Genomic DNA, 17,986 nt, shown 5'->3' on the forward strand with positions numbered 1-17,986 from the left:
GCAAGGGTTGTTGAAAGACAACAAAGTATTACCGTCAGGAAAATGCACCGCAATACTAGGATAAGAGCGGGACTTAACAGTATCTGTTCTGCAGTCAATGATACAGTCTAGAGAAGGGAACCCGAATTTCGCTAAATCTCCGTCCATCAAAACGCCTAGACCCATGCTCTTACATAAGTTACAGAATGTAGGTACACGAACAAAGCCTCGAGCTACTACTACTTCTTCTGCGCAGTGGGGCCCATTTCTTTGCTAAAGGCAAAATATGACACTTCGAGGCTGCTGATCGCCCTGAGGCCGATAAAGAGGATGAAGAAGAGTGGGATGGTTGCGGAAAGTCCCATAAATAAGCCTGGGGAGAAGAATTGGTACTTCTCAAAGAGACCCCCATCGTTAGAAGAAGCCCTCTTGTGGATAGTCATGTCTCGTTTCAGCTCCATATGTACTGCGTTGCCGAATGCATCGTCCATTTCGTAGGTGGGCTGTGTCTGGAAAGTAGATTCGGTTTGCACTTCGGTTGGTGCGGTAGTAGCATATATGACGGTATAGTCTCGGGAGTCGGCATAACCGGCGATTAGGTTCCCGAGGTTCTCGTCTGTTCGAACATTAGGAGGATATCAACGTCATGCAGAACTTTGGATAGGTACCATGCTTCTCGAGCATCACAGAGCGCTGCGAAGTGGTTGGAGCGGGAAAGGTAAGCTCGACAATCAGCGGCGCACTATCCTTTGATCGCGCTGATGGCTTTAGCATTTCTGCCACTGTTAAGATGTTTAGCGATAGTCGTTTGGGGAGCGGGATAGGCCTACGAGATCCATCGACCTGTACGACGTCGGCGCCACATTGCGACTCGAGAAATTTAGAGATTAATTTGGTATCTAGGCTGCCCACCACCTCAGACACTGCCATATGACTCTTCACGTCTGGGTGTTGGTCCCCTAGGTAGAGAGCCAGTCGCGGCGCCGAGAGAGCATCGAGATAATCGGCCGACGCGACGCCATCCTGTCGAACGATGAAGTAGGTCCTCGAGGGGCAGTTCTTGAGGGAGTCTGTCACCTGACCGGAGACTCTCGCCGACTGGGCAACTGCGGTATGGACGGAGTTGAGGGGGAGCCTGGAGCGGTTAGCTACCTAGCGATAGTGGCAGGAGCGACGGGGGGCCCATACTCTGCGGTCGAGAAGAGGAAGAAGGGTGATGTGTTGCGGAAGGCGAGAGTCGAAGGCAGTGCAGAGAGGGCGAGAGCGGCGACGAGTGGCTTCACCATGGTGTCTGATGGATTGCGGTGTTGGACAAGCTGGTGCTACTGGTGAAGCTGGAGATAGCGGGAGCTTGAGCGGTACGGGGGCAGGGGTGTTTGCTTGGCAGTGCCAAGACCCAACCCCCAGCGATGACGCTCTCGAGATTTTCGATGCTCGGAAGTTGTGGCCGGGGCTATGGCTGCAGCAGCGAGGAGTCACTGTAACTTCGACAGCAATTCACTCATTTGCTCAGCCGCTGGCAAAGCACTCTTGAGTCATCGCCTCTCCCTGGCCGCCCTCCAGGCTGTGCTTGGCACGTGCCTTGGGGTTCTATACAAAAGTCTACCTAGGTGCTACTTGCCACCGACCTCTGGTCATGTTATATCGTCTCGTTCGAGCACTCAATCCCACCGTCTCTAACCCCCTCCCTAACCCCCTCTCTAATCCCACCAGCAGCTTCCCGTCTGAGACTGGCTCCTTCCGCTCACGTCACTCAAGCAGCCGCCAACATGGACCTCCCTCCCCGCGGCCAGAGACGGCACCGGCCTGGGAATCGCAATCGTCAAGCAAACCCGCTGTCAACAACACAAACGACCCAGGCATCGGGCACCCATAGCACAGCTGACACCCTCCCGCGGCGAGGACGAAGAGGTAGGGGAGGTAGCCGCGGATCGTCGATGCACACCCCACGGATGGTTCCTGGTGGGAGGCAGTTTGGGGGCCGTTTGACCGAGGCCACCGAGGAGAGTGCCAGGCCCGGGGCCTCAACCCTCCAGGCCGATGCTCCAGAATTTCAACCAGGCCAACCCGTTGTCCCCCGCCATCAGCTACCACGACAGCGTAGACCACGAGCCTCAAAATCGACTGCCCCGGACATTGCCACACGGACCCATGAAGATATCGACAATGGACACTATGAATGTGCCATCTGTACGGAGGACGTGCGGAGGCACTCTCGGGTCTGGTCCTGCCGCACCTGTTGGACCGTCTTCCACCTAGGTTGTATTAAGAAGTGGTCCGCCAAGGAAGGCTCTGCTGCTGCTCACCAGCAAGCCCAAGATGGTGAACCGTCTCCACCCCGCCAGTGGCGATGTCCCGGATGCAACCTTCCAAAGGATGTTTTACCAAAGAGTTTCGCTTGCTGGTGTGAGAAAGAGATGGATCCGAAGCCACTCGCAGGCCTACCTCCGTTTTCTTGTGGACAAACCTGCGCCAGACAGCGCCTAATTCCCAAAAAATGCCCCCATCCTTGCCCCTCTACTTGCCATGCTGGTCCTTGTCCTCCATGCACTCAAATGGGTCCCACCCAGTCTTGCTTCTGCGGGAAGAAGTCCGTCACTCGTCGTTGCGTCGATACAGACTACGAACAAGGGTGGAGTTGCGGGGATATTTGTGCAGATCTTATGCTCTGCGGAGAACATACTTGCCCCCGTCCGTGTCATGAAGGTCTATGCGGTGCTTGCGAAGTTCGCGTCCCGGCCCGGTGCTATTGTGGACACAGCCAGAAAGATATATTGTGTTGTGATCGAGGAGAGCAGATGGAAAGCAGTCAGTCGCATCTGGCCTCGGATGGCTCGGTTTCTGTCGAGTATTGGGTCGGCTTGTTTGAATGCACTAATGTATGCGGACGAGAATTCGACTGCGGAAAGCACTACTGTGAAAAGCTGTGCCACAAGCAGGACGCCCAATCTCCCCACTGTCCACGTTCTCCGGATCTTGTCTCTCACTGTCCTTGTGGCAAGACGCCTCTGGAGGAAATATCAAACACGGTACGCCAATCTTGTGAGGATCCAATCCCGAACTGCCTTAAGGCTTGTGGGAAGCTGCTTAATTGTGGCCACGAGTGTCGGCAACTGTGTCACCAGGGAGAGTGCCTGCCTTGCCTTCAGATCGTGTCCATCACTTGCAGATGTGGTCGTACAACTTCCCCTAGTATTTGTCACCAAGGAACAGAAGAGTTGCCGCAATGCATGAGAGTTTGCCGAGTTTCTCTCAACTGCGGCAGGCACGAATGTGGAGAGCGATGCTGCCCAGGAGAACGAAAAGCAAGCGAGCGACAATCTAGTCGACGAAAGCTTCGCCCGTTGAGCTCTACGCCACGAAATCCTGACGAAGCCTTTGAAGCTGAGCATATCTGCACACGGATTTGTGATCGGCCGTTGAAATGCGGAAACCCAGACCATCGCTGCCAGGAGCTCTGCCATAAAAGTGCCTGTGGTACATGCCGAGAGGCTATCTTCGAGGAGATCAGTTGCAACTGTGGCCATACTGTTTTGCAACCGCCGTTGCCTTGTGGCACGAAACCTCCGCCCTGCCGATTCCAATGCGAACGACCGAAGATGTGTGGACATCCCCAGGTGGCGCACAACTGTCACCAGGATGAAGAGAGCTGTCCCAAATGCCCGTTCCTGACTACCAAGCTCTGTCTTTGTCACAAAAATACGCTGAGTAATCAGCCTTGCTGGTTAATCGAGGTGCGGTGTGGTGAAACATGCGGAAGGAGGTTGAGATGCGGTGCACATAAATGCCAGAAGCAGTGCCATCGCCCAGGCGAGTGTGCAGAGCCTTGTAGGCAACCCTGTGGAAAGGAGCTCAGTGTTTGTGGGCACCCGTGCCTGGCTCCCTGTCATTCTCCGATTCCGTGCAAAGAAGACAAGCCTTGTCAACACAAGATACTCGTCACCTGCGATTGTCAGCGGATCAAGCAAGAGGCAAAATGCAATGCATCCAGGAGCAGCGACGGAAACCTCAAGAAGGCACTCAAGTGTGATGATGAATGCGGCCGACTTGAGCGAAACCGTAAACTCGCACTGGCGCTCAACATCGATCCCGTCACACATCAAGATGATCATGTTCAATATTCAGGGGCGACTATGGACATGTATCAAGAAAACTCTACCTGGGCGGCGACGCAGGAAAAAGAATTTCGGCTGTTTGCTGCCGACCCAGCGCAGAAACGCTTACGTTTCAAGCCCATGCCTGCGAACCATCGAGCTTTCTTGCACTCTATTGCGGAAGATTTTGGACTCGACTCTGAGAGTATGGACCCTGAGCCTCACCGCCACGTCGCTATTTTCAAAACTCCACGCTTCGTCATGGCTCCAATGAAGACATTGGCGGAGTGTGCAAGGATTCGACAAGTTCAGCGTGTCACCACTTCCCCGCCGATTATTACAACCCTTCGTCCCAAACCTACGAACATGTCTGGTGACCCGTTCAATGCATTCCTTATTACGAACCCTCGCTTCGCCTTGACAGTGGAGGAAGTTAACTCGCTCGTTAAGAGTACGATTCCGAACGCGCCGTTCCCGTTGGAAGTCAACTTTCTCCCAAGTGAGGAAGTAGCCCTGAGGCCGCCGCTCATGGCGCGTGTCACCATGCCAGAGCGCGATATGCAGGTCACTCTAGAAGCTCTCAAACCAATTCTATCGCAGGCCATCTCTGCGCACACTATTGGCAAGCTCCAGCTTGTACGTCTCGATTCGTCATTGAATATTCTTCGAAAAGAGGTAGATGCTGGGCCTGGAGCTGGTTGGAGCCAAGTTGCAGCTAAAGGTGCGCCAGCAAGGAAAGTCGAGAAGAATGTAGCTCTTGGAACAAGGGGTGGATTTGCTGTTCTCAGTCTAAGCAGCACAAAGAAGAAGGTGGAAAAGGAAAAACCCGTCGAGGTTGCCGATGATTGGGAAGCGGCCGAGATGATGGAGGAAGAGAGGGAACGAGTCAGTGGAGCAAACAGTGGTGTTAACAGTGGAAATGAAAGTTGAGCATCGATAGGAGGAGGTCGTCCACGTAGTACTATGTTTATCATGGATAGGGCAAATGATGGTACCAGTGAGCGTAAGGCAGGAAATTCTCGGGTGGGGCGCCGGAGGAGCCTAGATAATGAGGGGTGATTAGGAACTCCACTTGAACGAAAGTATACCGCGGCAGCGAAACTTGTCTACCCTAATAGAAACAGCTCCAAGGCTAAGTTCTCAGTTTGGAAATATGACATACACGATTTCCCATCAGCCGAATCCTTTTTTGGGAGTGCACCATCTGCGACTGCTTATTGGGCCGCACTCTTGAAATCGTACGTCGTTTGCCAGACGTCGACCGTGGCCTGCCTTATTCAGGCCCACTAACCTAGAAAAATTAGTTTGCAGAATGATTAAGCTTCGCCCTGGGAGCGTCAAAAACAGAGCAGCAATCTGACATCATATCCTAATATTAACAGCTGGAGCAACTCCTTTGTAACAGTTGATTTCAAGGAGGTAGAGGCAGACAAGATATATAAGTAAAGAAGAATCCCCTTAAATAAGTCACTCTTAACCAAGGTAAGCTTTAAGTATAATGTATTCCTCGAAGTTTCCTAGTTTTCTATGCTTCACAATCTTCATTTCATTCTTCTCCTGCATTGCACAATGCAACTACAATTCCTCAGATAAACGAATCATCTACTACCACAGCGCCATCAACAACACTGAAGACAAGCACGTCTCGCTCCTCCCCTTAATCAACAGCTCATCGCCACCCGTCGTGACAAACGTCATTGTCGCAACCCTCGACCTCAATATAACCGGTCTCTTCCTCAACTCCGACTCCATCGACTCGCCAGCCTTCGACCGTCTCTGGTCCGACACCTCCCAACTTAGAAAGCATAACATCAAAATCTCTGCCATGCTGCTTGGAAACTTCCACACGCTATCCGGCAATCAGTCGTTCTTTGAGCGCAACTACGCATTTCTCCACGACGGTCTCAAAACACATAATTTCGATGGCATCGACATCGACGTCGAGGATCCCACCGCAATTTCACTGCCAGACGTAATCCGCCTCATCGATCGCCTGCGCAGGGACTTCGGGTCTGGCTTTTTGATTACCATGTCCCCTGTTGCGGAGGCGCTAAATGGTGGTCGCAATCTTAGCGGCTTCAACTACACGATTCTGGAAGCCAAGCGCGGGAACGAGATTGCGTGGTATCACGCACAGTTCTACAATACATTTGGCTGGGTGGGTGACACTCGGGACTATGACAGGATAGTGGAGTTTGGTTTTAAGCCTGAGAAGGTGGTTGTGGGGATGACGACGAATAAGGCGAATGCGGGGGGTTTTGTGGGGTTGGAGATGGTGGGGAAGATGTTGGGGGAGTTGACCAAAAAATATGAAGATTTTAAGGGGGTGGCGGGGTGGGAGTATTTTGATAGTAGTCCTGGGGGGCAAACGAGACCGTGGGAGTGGAGTGAGAGAATGGCAGAGTTCTTGGAGGTGCGGAGTGGGAATGGTACAGTTAATGCTCCGAGGAAGGTACAGGGGTTGGCTTTTAAAGGATGATGCACTCTAGTATGATAGACAAGTGGGAGTATGTTGCGTTAATACGTCGTGTACGATGAGGCCCAAGGATGCTGTATTACATGACCGATGAAGTCAAGATTACTCTAGATTGGTTGTTCGTGCATGAAAACCTCATTCCTGAGCCACCATTTTTGTGTTAATTACTACCACAACATATGTGAAAACTAGCTTGACTCGTTACCATTATGTCTTCTTCGAGTATAAATTATTGCAGCAAATTTCGGAAACTTGCTAGGCGTTTGCTGCACGCGGAAAAGTTATTACATTCGTCAACCAGCATCGCCTCTAGTTTTTCATGATACCATGATTTAACAGACTGCGACACCGAATATAGTCCCTACTCACAAGTTTAGGCAACCACACATTAAATGATCTAAATGACGGCGTACCGAGAAGAGGAAACAACACCCATATCGCAACTTGAGCGGCAAGCTTGGGCGGACACCATCTACAGAATATACATGTCAGCTCTCACGTACTTCGAAATCCGAATCCGAAGAAGCCGTTCCGTACACTCTAATTCCTCAAATGAAAGATCACAGCTTACTCGGTCTTCGCTGTAGTAATCAAGCTGGTGAAAAACCCCCAGCTTATAAGATATGACGGGACTCCAAACATCATCATAGCGAACCAATTGCAAAACCTATTCCCAAATGAATTCGAGACCTTAAAGCCGGCGGCATAGTCTATGTGAAAGACTTGTCCACCAGTTGAGTCGTACGGCCGCGATGCGATGACGATGAGCAGAGCCACGATGAAAAAAAGACCTGTGGATATGCACATTGCGGCCGCAATGCCGAGGGCTGTTGTGTTCCAGCGATTGATGCCTGTGTAGATAACCCATATGTCTGTTTGCATGAGCAGGACAACGCATTAGCGACAACTCGATCTAGGCACGGTGAAGCAGCGCAAGTTCATACCTGCAATAACCTGGAGAATAAACTCCGCAATCGTATTAGCTAGAAGGGCATACATCCACGGATAATCCTCGCGGGACATGAAGAAACAACTCATAGTCGCCAATGCGAGCACCGAGATCCGCGGCCGAACGAAGTAAATCATCATCGCATCCTGGACTTTAACATTCTCATATCCTGGGGTATTGTGAATGACCACTCCAACAAGGGCATTGGCGCCGACATGCAGTGCGAGCGGAAATATCCAGTTATACAGAATCGTGTTCTGCTTTCCCCGTTTTCCAAGGACATGGCAGGACAGTTTGTGAATTATAGGCCGACAACCTAGAAGAATGCCGACAACGGTGACGATGACGTTGGAGATGGCAAAGGCGATGAAGGTTGTAGATGTCTTTGGACACTTTGCTATTGCGTCGATGTCACCGTTGAGGACGTCCAGGGGTGCGATCTTCCATGTGTCCGGAAGCTGGGGGGAGCTTTGGCTGGCGACGGTATAGTTATAACTGTCCCAGCTATCGGCCATGATGTCAAGTTGGGGTCCGGGATTTGACTGAAGACTGGTAAGTTGAAGGCGCTGCGTATCAGGTCAAAGTTGGTCATGTGAGAAGGTTAACGTTGAGGAGAGTAGGCTTCGATTAAAGGTATTCTAGTAGCGTCCAGGGATTGACCGCATTATATGATCGAACATGGCGAGGCTAGAGGAAAAATCCGGAAATGCTTCTGACCATGATCATATCAAGTTCATCTTCACTCCAGCCACGTTAGGACATGGTCTCACGACCTCAAGGAAAACGTCAGGTGAGTAGCACAAGGCTGAGAATCAATTTTGAATGTTAAACCAGTTGGGACTTTTTGATCGTTGGGATGATCGCCTAACCTCAGGCTACTGAAGCGCCAGCCAAGGAAGCCACAAACCAGCTGAGACGAGAAGATCGCAACACCGAGGAGAGCAGTGCTTGGCGGAGACATCCTATTCTAAATACAATAGACGAAATTTCCTCTGAAGTGAAGTATACGTAGATTTACTTAGAAGAGAACTTAACAAGATACTGAGAAGTATATAGTAAACTTCGATAGGGAAGAATCGCACTTTCAGTTCGATAGAAGGCTAAGTACTGAGAAGATGCTAAAAAAAGTATGTTTCCGGTTATGAGTACGCGCTCGATGAGCAGGTAAAAGACCCCCGAACAGCGCCTTCATTATACTGATTGATGATATCCTGGACGCTCACATACCCGCCACACCCAAAAACCACGAGACCAATACAAACGACAATTGCGTTTACGACGGAAAAAGAAATGCTCTTCCAGCCATCATACCACTTCCCTCCTTTAATCAGCTGGAACCAGAAGGGTGCCAGAAAGTTGAATGTGAAACCCTTGGTGAGCAAACTGGACGAATTTCACGTAATTGCTAGGTGTGTGCATTTCGGACACGGAACACTGAATTGACGGACAGCGAACAGGCAAGCGAATATTATTTTGGTGGTGGATAAGAAGCTAGAGTAGGTAATTCCCTCTAGAGACTATACAAATCATCTCAACGGCCGAAAGTACCTCGGGTGCATCGCTAGCTTGAATACCGGCTGCGATGATAGTGGTGAGGATTGCGGCAATACTGGACTCAAAGTCGATGTATCCGAAGTTGGAAAACAGGCGTAAACTAGCGGCAGTGCAAGAATAATAGGACAATTATCGAGACAGGGATCCAAACTAGAGCACAGATTCCAGGGCGTTTTCAAAATTTCGGAGTAAGGGACTATACAAGGGCAACGTATCTTGACTTGGCCGACGACAGAGTTTTGTGTAGATTGCCACTAATCTCAGGCTGACAGCTAACAAGACACCGGCTATCATGCCGACGGTAAATGCGCCTAGCACGCCGAGAGAGAGCTGAGATCAATGGTTTCGACAACCAAGCAGATTGCTAGTTTTTTTTCTAGCTAAGCTTGTGGGATTCTGTTCGCCTTTATGCAGTGTTGTCTCTTTTCCCAATGTGTACTCAGGATCAGCCTTTTCTCCATCTGCCGTGGCTTGCTACGTTGCATACTATGGCGGAGCCACAAATTCTTGTGCAATCGACCTTTTAAAAGGCTTGGGAGAGTGTGGGAAGCAGGCAACTGTTCAGGAGACTCAGAATGGCCACCTCCTATTGAGGTGCTCAGATGGCAGGCTAAGTTGAATTAGAAAACTCAAAGTAAAATGGGGGGGAGATTGGGGGTATCCTGAATTTGTGGGTCGTCATTCATTTTGTTATACGTATTAGTGCGATAGTTTGGTGGGTAGTGTTTAAAAGCGCTACTCGTATTCAGGGAGTCCTATTTGGTGCTGCCCCTCGAGGGCGAAATCCCGGATCAACAATCTGATAGCGGCACTGCTCCCTATCAGTGGGTCCTTCTAATATTGATTGGGGTTGCTTTGAAGCGAAGTGGATGGGATACATTGAGAAAATTGAGGAGATTTGCTGGCCAGTCGGCTCGATCCTCTGTATGATAGACGTTGGGTGTATAGAAACATAAAGCTTTCGTGCTTGGCTTTGCGGATGAGCGAAGAAGGCGGTCGGCATTTCAGACCTCCTCAAGTGTTAGCGCTAAATTAGCGCCGTTACTTCCTTTTCCGAGCACAATTTACTAGACTGTGACGTGTACGGGTACGTCATCCTCTTACCACACAGTACACAGACAGTGGTGGTGTGGGCATGGTAGCAAGAAACAAGCATCACGATGGTGTAAGCTTATCTTTTGCGGAGCTTAATTAGCCTCTTTTTCCGCCACCCATGGATACGTCAATGAGCCGCCTTAAACCGAACCGGGACTCCGCTTGCTGGAAAACTAGTCAGTGGGAAGAGCGTAGTCAATAAATTCACTTTGACTTGCATTTCGTTGACCTTACATGAGTGAAGGCATCACAACCCGCATCACCATGTTCTAAAGTCCTTTTCTGCCTAGGAATGAGCAATTCAGTACCGAAGTGTACTTGTTACATTGATGCATCTACTAAGGCTCTTTACTTCTCCCTTTGATAATATCAGCCGCTTTTTCAGCAACGGCATACATAGTAGCCTGAAGGTGAGCAGCTGGGATCATTGGTATGATGCTAGCATCCACGATAGACAGCTTTTGAATACCATATACAAGGAGACTCCCACTGACACAACCCCCGAGTTCTTCAGGCATCATTGGGCAGCTTCCACTGGGATGTGAAAAGCTTGGCTGTAACGCATTTGTCTTGAGACACCCCTCCACGATTTCATCATCAGACTGGTACTGGACACCCGGAGCAGTTTCTACCGGGCTGTATTGCGAAAGCTCTTTGCGAGCCCAGTGTTTCCGGTTCCAACGAACGGCTTCGCCCAGCACTGCTTTGTCAATCGGGTTCTGAAGCGCGTTCCATTGAACGATAGGAAATGCTTGGGGATGTGTGGTGTTCAATTTGAGTGTCCCGCGAGATAGGGGCTTCTGTATCGAAGCAGTGGCACGTCCTGAAGGCTGGATGCCGAATTCGCCGACCGCGGCATCATCACCAAGATACTCTTTCATAAGAATCTCGCGCTGTTTCTCAAAGCCTGCTAGCAATGCCCTAGATTTTGAGTACTGCTCTGGAAGAAACTGTATAGCTTTTTGTCGGGGGATCTGAGAAGTGATGAGCTGGTAGTTAGAGGAGAATTGCTTGAATGTGAGAAAGGCGAGGGCATTGCCGCGACCGACAGACCATGGGCCGGAGCGACTCTCCTCATACTGCACTGCAGCTGACGCGTTGAACGAAGCGTTGCTGGCAACAGAGTCTGGATTGGGAAAGGCGCGGTTTGATAAGTTGAAGGACATGTAGGCGGGAACGTGATCTTGGAAGTTGGATCCAACTGCGGGCATATCCTTCTTAACCGTAACGTTGGCAGCTGCTAATATGTCTCTAGGGCCAATTCCAGATACCATTAGTAAGTGAGGAGTAAAAATGCCGCCCGCTGCAAGAATGACCTCCTTAGAGGCATATAATTTTGTGGTTGAACCATCGATGCGAGATGTAATCTTTACACCGCTTGCGATAATCTTCTCTGTATTCTTGTCGTCGAAAAGTATTTCATCAATATGAGTACCGGAAAGGAGCTTGAGGTTCGTCCTGGACTGAACAGGATCGTAGTACGCCTTGCGCGCATGAGAGCGGGTAGCGGTTGTGTTATCAACGGTATTAGGGGCCCAGAAAGCCCCAAGTGGGTTCAAAAATGCTTCGGTTGGCATGGAGATGTTTTCAGCGCGCCATGACTTGAAAATTGGCGCATAGTCGGGGTATTGAAAGCTTGGTATCGAGACCTGCAGGGGGCCGCTTCCATATGCGCTCACATTGTAGGTAATTCCGAATTCTCTGCACGAAGATTCTGAGGGTGGGGTGAAGTGGGTGCTTTTCTTGAAGTACGGTTCCAACCCCTCCCATCCCCAATCCTCATTCCCAAGGTCTTTCCATGCGTCGTAATCTGCATTTGAACCTCGATCGAACATCATTCCGTTCACGACAGATCCACCACCTACCACATTACCGACTCGGACCGGAAATGTAAGATTGTTAAGATGTGGTTCAGCAGCGCTTGTAATTGGATACATGGCTTCTGTGTTGACGAAGCCCGCCATATAGGGGATGCTTGTGGCTGGCGAATCATCGATATAACCATTCTCGACCACAATGACCGACTCTACGAGGACACAGTTAGCCAGGTTCAACGACAGAATAGAAGGCATAAAAGGTACTTGTCTTATCCTCGGACAGCCGGTTCGCAACTACTAGACCTGTAAGACCTCCCCCAACAATTACATAGTCGTACGTTTGCTCGATCGCTGCCGCGAAACCCGTGCCCTGAGAAACTGGACCGCTAATGGTACCAATTGTCAAGAAGGTAAGAACAATGGCGGAAGAAATATGAGCCATACTCAGAAACGACTAGGCAGAAGGCCACGACTGCGAATGAGCAAGAGATGGACACGAGCCGTGGGGAACCAAGTCGACCCTATCGACATTTTCAAGGGACTCAATGATCAAGGGTAGCCTTGAATCTCTTTAGCCGTACTTATCCCCGCATCTTGGAACCTTTAGGTGCATGAAACAAACGAGATCACCGTTGCGTTATTGAAGGGTTACGGGAAGGATATTGTTGTCAAGAGATAGTAATGAGGGACAGTCTTTACTAGGTTCAGGCTAGCAGGCAGGAGTAGCCGATCTCGGGAGCAGACGAAAAGCTTGCGATTCTCATGATTTGGCAGCAAACAGCATGTGAGATGCAAGCTTGAGCTTACGAGAGATGGATAGTTACTAGGTATTGCGACAGGGCTGGTTGGCTAAACATGTGCATGCATGGGGCGTACCGGGGAAAAGGCTGGGCAATTTATATAATCGCCCTACCGATATGAAGCGGAACATTCTGCAGCAAGCGCAGATGCGTTTAATATGATCCTGTCGTCGATAGGGCAGATGGACCTAAAAACTACAGCAGCTTTGTAAAGCCTTTTCATGACATAACGAAAACCGTTGAAGGAGCTTATGCGACAGAAGCTGTGGAAGCAAGGAATGGGCGTGAAAGATAAAGAGGAGAGTACGTACACGTAGATTGGAAACACGACGTCATTTGACCCATCCTAAAGGGGATATATGCTTACTTGGCAGATTTGGGACGAGCCGGGGGTGGAAGTTGCTGATTTCGGGAGTGTAGAGCACTGCACTAGAGACCGCTAAACTGATTCAAGGTTAATGAAATAACTTATGGGAGAGTTCCCTCGTATCGGTTTGCCGGCAGAAAGGAATTAGGAGCTGCTAGGGGCTAGCATGGGGGGAATATGGCGCCTGACAGCACTCCACGTTCTAGCTCTGGGTTGCTTCCTTGGCAAATCGTCCCTCAGCGCGCCCTTGTAGTGAAGTAAAAAAAAAGCTGCGTAAATATGTAAGGCGAATTTTTGCGCATTCAAACAAGAACCTTAAAAGTTCAGCTTTATGGAACCCCTTCCCAGCTTGCTTTTCCATTCTTCTCTCCCTCGAACGTTACTGCCCTCCGTGCCTCCCTTGCTCTTCTCCACTCTGATCCAAAGTACCACTGCAATACAGGTAAAGGCATTAATATTATTATGACAAACCCCAAAGCCACAAATGCGGGACCCACACCCGCTCCCTTAATTATCTTTTGTATAAGGGCCACACCAACAGCAGCGAAGGAACATCTCATAAGATTGTTCACTGCTGCACTTGAAGCACCCTGTCGAGGGCATAGATCTGACACCAACGTTTGATGGATTGCACAGACTGAAGTCGTCGAGACGGCAATGAGAAATTGAAGCAATAAGGGCAGGACAATCCATCCCTGTCGTTTCGTTAAGGAAGGAGATGCGAGCGAAAAGCCATAAAAGCATATGCTTAGAATAAATAGCATCGTGACCCAGGGGAGTCGCGCGAGGCGCGAGCGCTCGAGAGGAAAGTCGGCTGGAAGCGAACTCCGGGAGAGGGTAAAAGTAGGTGGTAATGAGTGGACTGCTCTATGTTTTGAGCAAGCTTCGAGGAAGTCGCGCTCTAATACATTTCCCATCACTGCTGAACCGACCATTGCGCCCAAGCCTAGAAGTACCATTAGCTAGTTGCGATAGGTGGAAATTGGGTATGTGGGGATTGGGTATGTTGGGGGTACAAAGAGGAAGAACACATACCGTTTGGAATAAATGCAAGGCCAAGGAAAAGGTCATTCAAGCCAAAGACACTGTTGAACAACCCCGCGGTGCTCACCAATACCATACCCCAAGCTGCGTAGGTGACACCTGCAAATAGCAAACTCAGGAGGATATCTTTCTCGTTCAGTAGCAACAGCGGCTCCAGGAACATTCTGACTGAAACCTTCGGCCGAACGCAATCCTCCTCCCCCTCATCTACACAAGGCGGGGTGTTGACATTCCCTTTCCAACGGTTAAACTTTGAGAGTAGAGGCTCGTGGATGCCATGAAGGTCAACCGAACCGTTTCCCGCAACGCTACGAAGGGTCTCAGGGAGAGATAGAAGAAGCAGAACGAAGATCGTGGAGGAAAGGACAAGTAGTAGGACGAAAATTGATCGAAACCCGAGAGAGTTGGATAAGGCGCCGCCCAAAAGGGGTCCAAAAACCATGCTGGCATTGCGAACGCCTTGGTAGGCCTTGAAAAAGTTGTCCGCTTCCGGCAAAGGCGTCATATCTAGAATGACGCCGTTGCCCATGGACACAACTGAAGCAATACCGGCAGCTTGGATCCCACGGAAAACAAGGAGGATTGCAAAGTTTGGTGAGAAGCTGAGTATGATATTCGTGGCGAGGAAGGTAAATATTGAGTAGATGTAAGTTGGCCTTCTCCCAAACGTATCAGATATTGCATCCCAAAACATTGCAAATATGCCTTGGAAGATAAAGTATAAGCTGATCGTAAGAGCCACGGAGCCGAGCCCAAGGTTGAACTCCTACATGAAAATGTTCAGTAAAAAATTGGAGCGATGCATACATGGTTGAAAACATACCTTCGCAATGGTAACAAGCAAGGGGAGATAGATATATGGTGTTAGAACTGACAAAGTCCCTGTAGCTCCAACCATTGCCACCACGAACCATTTCTTCTTTTGTGAGAATATGTGATATTGTTTCTCAGGCGGTGGATTCCGTGCCTCCGATCCTTCGCCCTCTTCCAAAATCGAGGGCCCTTGGAGGCTTATAGTCCGGATTGCCCCAAGCGGTGGCCTTTGTAGGTTTACTGTGTGGAAAGATTGGATCACTTTTCCAGATGTGCTCTCCACTGTCTTCCTCTTATCCGGCCATGAATAAAAGCTAGTGACATTGACCCTGCTCGCTCGGGTCCAAGATGTCCGATCGTCCTGGTACTTTTCGGGATCAAATTGGTTTTTAATAGAGAAAAAGAGGATGTTCGAGCTCATGGCATACACTCCGGTGCCAATTTCACGCCATCCTTCAAGTGTGGTGAAGCGTCGGGAGAGACTGCGGGAGAAATCGGCCCAAGAATTTGCTCGAAGGGATTCTTCGTAGAGAGACATCTCTAGAAAGATAGGCGATTTAATTAGAGTCGCTGGAGTGAGTATGTCTCCGGCATTGATGCATACAAGACGCGGGTGGACGTAGAAGGCATCGTGCTGGGAAGTGCCTTACAAAAAAACTTAAGTGGTAACATCTATGACAGATAAGTGGATCAATCAGCGCACATTTGAAACCTCCCATTGGACCGGGCTTCAGCTGAACGCATTCCCGCAAGCGGGATCGTCGGGGGCGTAAAACCGTGGCCGAAACAGTTCAAGTTTCCAACGTTTCGCGAACCTCCAGCTCCTGTCACATCTGTCACTCCTCCGCACGTGCAGCAAATTTGATTTTTCGACATATGGACATGATTCACCTCCATGTCGAGAATTGATCAGCGTGGTAGGAAAATAAAAATTCTTTTAGGGACATTTTTATTTTATTCATAGGAGTAGATTCAATAGATATATTTATAGCCTCTCAAAAATGTAATATGGGTTCAGTATCTCTAATGAATCTAAATCCGCCTACCTCACCTCCTGCCGCATTCTGTAGTGGATGAGCTTCGCTAGTAAACTAGGCGGTGAAGCAAGGATGGAACTCACCTTCTCAAAAGCCTGTTCTTTCAGTCTTCTTTGCTTCCTCTTTCTCTTCATCACAAATATCACTGCAGTTCCGACAATAACTGATACCGCAGCTGAATAATTTTAGCCAGGCAGCCGAAGCACTAGATTAAGTAGGTCTTGGAGACTTACCAATAACACCTAAAGATATGAGAAGTGTCGATGCTATTGGTGTGCCACGATTATTTTCCGAGTTCATTGCTATAGCAGTCGGCTTGCCCGGGACATTATTTGTGGTTGTAATCATTGCCGTCGGGCTTATTGCCGCGCCTGTCCCCATGATCTGGCTTGTGATCCCGGGCGGAATAGCATAACTGGTATCGGCGGTGGGAGTTGAAAATACTATAATTGTACTTTCAGACGATGTGGTCAGAGTTTCAGGAGTTCCCTCCCCTTTAAGTTTCGACGAAAGTGTGATGGTGACGAACGATGTGGTGTAGTCGGAATTTTGGAAAGAGAAGGCTGGGGCTGTTTGGTCTCTCCCCGTCGTGGTTGTAATACCCGACAAGGGGCTAGGAGTTGAGGCTAGAGCCTGTGAAGATAGAGACAGAGGTGGAGGTGGGCCTGGAAGTGCAGGTGGAGGACTCGGAGGTGGTAGCGGTTTTGGAGGCGCAGATTGGGGGCTCGGAAATGTAGATGGAAGGTTTGGAAGCGTAGGAGGGCGCGGAAGTGCAGATGGAGGACTCGGAGCAGCAGATGGAGGACTTGGAGGCGCAGATGGAGGATTTGGAGACGCAGATTGAGGACTCGGAGCAGCAGATGGGGGAGTCAAAGCAGAAATTATAGGTGGCCCTGGAGGAGCAGGTGGAGGCAGCCCTAGAGGAGCAAGTGAAGGTAGATCTGGTATAATTGGGTTTGGTAGAGGTCCTGGTATACCTTCTGGCGCTAATGGTGCAGCTGGAGTAGGTAATTGGGGTAGATCTGGAGGGCCAGGCCCTTCCGCGGCAGGTTCAGGTACACTTGGGGGATCTGGAGGACCTGGAGGATCTGGAGGGCCTGGAATATTTGGAGGACCTGGGGCACCCTGAGGACTAGAGGTATCTGGAGAGCCGTCAATTTGTCGTATGCCAACTGCGGGCGGCGGGCGTCTGCGAAAGCGAATGGACGCCATTGGAGTCATTTAGGATAAAGAAAACCGGACGGCCGTTTTGATAGAGAAGTAGAACAAATTATAAGTGGAAAAGTTTAGAGACAAGAGATACCGAGATTTACAATTGCTCATCGTAACTTCTCACTATCGCCCACAGTAAAAGACGGATGATAGAGTACGCGATGGAATTGTGAAGAACGTACCGGCACTAGGCACTTCCGACACGAGTCGCGAGCGACATTATAGTCGATCGTCGTTTGGGGTCAGTAGAAATCAAGCCCCAGTTGCGAGGTAACTTTGTCTAGTACTTCGGATTGCCGCTTGAGACATGGGGATGTTTGAGGGAAGGGCTTGAAACCTTAATCGAACCTTAAAATCTAGCCATGGTGAGGAACAACCAGCATTAATCGAAAGGAAAAAAACAAAACGGACCTCTCCAACGAAAATCCTTACCACGGGCCTAGGCCTCAATCTCACAGTCCGAAATCCAGCCCTTTCAAGTTTCTCCATGCTGCCCAAAACTTGGACAGGGCCATGGAGAAAATTGTCCGGGGACATTCTAGGCGTTCCAGACTGTAGGATGCCGTCTGTAGCATTGTGAGTACATTGTGTTGAAATCCAAGAACTGGAATGGGGAGCTTGTTGCGATATTCAGTATTTCAGAAGGCAGATTTTCCTAATATCATATAGCGAGGCAAATTGTGGGAGACGGCCTGTGAGACAAGATGAGCGACGCACAGAAGTCCTAATGGGATATAATTAAAATGATC

At 49.7% G+C, this 17,986-nt stretch overlaps 7 protein-coding genes across 7 annotated transcripts; 2 read left to right on the forward strand and 5 right to left on the reverse strand.

Annotated features, from left to right (window-relative positions):
* Positions 1 to 35: 35 nt before the first annotated feature.
* On the reverse strand, positions 36 to 1,458 carry BDR25DRAFT_340570 (BIG1-domain-containing protein). Its single transcript, XM_033693514.1, has 4 exons — positions 1,168 to 1,458; positions 810 to 1,114; positions 648 to 761; positions 36 to 595 (listed from the first exon to the last, which is right to left on the reverse strand). Exons 1-4 carry the CDS (start codon positions 1,263 to 1,265, stop codon positions 219 to 221), a joined length of 894 nt encoding a protein of 297 aa, XP_033551735.1. The 5' UTR covers positions 1,266 to 1,458; the 3' UTR covers positions 36 to 218.
* BDR25DRAFT_301494 (uncharacterized protein) lies at positions 1,436 to 5,245 on the forward strand. The gene has a single exon (XM_033689590.1). It carries the CDS (start codon positions 1,749 to 1,751, stop codon positions 5,001 to 5,003), a length of 3,255 nt encoding a protein of 1,084 aa, XP_033551736.1. The 5' UTR covers positions 1,436 to 1,748; the 3' UTR covers positions 5,004 to 5,245.
* A 425-nt stretch (positions 5,246 to 5,670) lies between these two features.
* On the forward strand, positions 5,671 to 6,495 carry BDR25DRAFT_159062 (glycoside hydrolase; the record flags this gene model as incomplete). The annotated part of the gene is made up of 1 exon (XM_033684009.1): positions 5,671 to 6,495. A coding segment is annotated over one exon (825 nt), but the record flags the coding sequence as incomplete, so codon positions are not given.
* Positions 6,496 to 6,881: 386 nt separating this feature from the next.
* On the reverse strand, positions 6,882 to 8,086 carry BDR25DRAFT_340573 (uncharacterized protein; the record flags this gene model as incomplete). Its single annotated transcript, XM_033693515.1, has 4 exons — positions 7,494 to 8,086; positions 7,121 to 7,421; positions 6,963 to 7,021; positions 6,882 to 6,910 (listed from the first exon to the last, which is right to left on the reverse strand). Exons 1-4 carry the CDS (start codon positions 8,011 to 8,013, stop codon positions 6,882 to 6,884), a joined length of 909 nt encoding a protein of 302 aa, XP_033551738.1. The 5' UTR covers positions 8,014 to 8,086.
* A 2,399-nt stretch (positions 8,087 to 10,485) lies between these two features.
* On the reverse strand, positions 10,486 to 12,406 carry BDR25DRAFT_340574 (alcohol oxidase; the record flags this gene model as incomplete). The annotated part of the gene is made up of 2 exons (XM_033693516.1): positions 10,486 to 12,173; positions 12,229 to 12,406. The coding sequence occupies 2 exons, from the start codon at positions 12,404 to 12,406 to the stop codon at positions 10,486 to 10,488; spliced, it is 1,866 nt and encodes a 621-aa protein (XP_033551739.1).
* A 1,123-nt stretch (positions 12,407 to 13,529) lies between these two features.
* Positions 13,530 to 15,124, reverse strand: BDR25DRAFT_201350 (MFS general substrate transporter; the record flags this gene model as incomplete). Its single annotated transcript, XM_033684391.1, has 3 exons — positions 13,530 to 14,077; positions 14,167 to 14,941; positions 14,999 to 15,124. Coding segments are annotated over 3 exons (1,449 nt in total), but the record flags the coding sequence as incomplete, so codon positions are not given.
* An 859-nt stretch (positions 15,125 to 15,983) lies between these two features.
* BDR25DRAFT_311300 (uncharacterized protein) lies at positions 15,984 to 17,246 on the reverse strand (the record flags this gene model as incomplete). The annotated part of the gene is made up of 3 exons (XM_033691223.1): positions 15,984 to 16,052; positions 16,109 to 16,200; positions 16,259 to 17,246. The coding sequence occupies 3 exons, from the start codon at positions 17,244 to 17,246 to the stop codon at positions 15,984 to 15,986; spliced, it is 1,149 nt and encodes a 382-aa protein (XP_033551741.1).
* Between the last annotated feature and the right edge of the window lie 740 nt (positions 17,247 to 17,986).

This window comes from Lindgomyces ingoldianus, assembly GCF_010093535.1.
Source record: "Lindgomyces ingoldianus strain ATCC 200398 unplaced genomic scaffold BDR25scaffold_6, whole genome shotgun sequence".
NCBI lineage: Eukaryota > Fungi > Ascomycota > Dothideomycetes > Pleosporales > Lindgomycetaceae > Lindgomyces > Lindgomyces ingoldianus.

Coding starts and splice junctions, on each gene's coding strand:
- BDR25DRAFT_340570 (XM_033693514.1), bottom strand. CDS start 1,265: ATGGTGAAGCCACTCGTCGCCGCTCTCGCCCTCTCTGCACTGCCTTCG. Junction 1,115..1,167: donor TTCCTCTTCTCGACCGCAGA/GTATGGGCCCCC, acceptor TAACCGCTCCAG/GCTCCCCCTCAACTCCGTCC. Junction 596..647: donor TGTGATGCTCGAGAAGCATG/GTACCTATCCAA, acceptor ATGTTCGAACAG/ACGAGAACCTCGGGAACCTA.
- BDR25DRAFT_301494 (XM_033689590.1), top strand. CDS start 1,749: ATGGACCTCCCTCCCCGCGGCCAGAGACGGCACCGGCCTGGGAATCGC.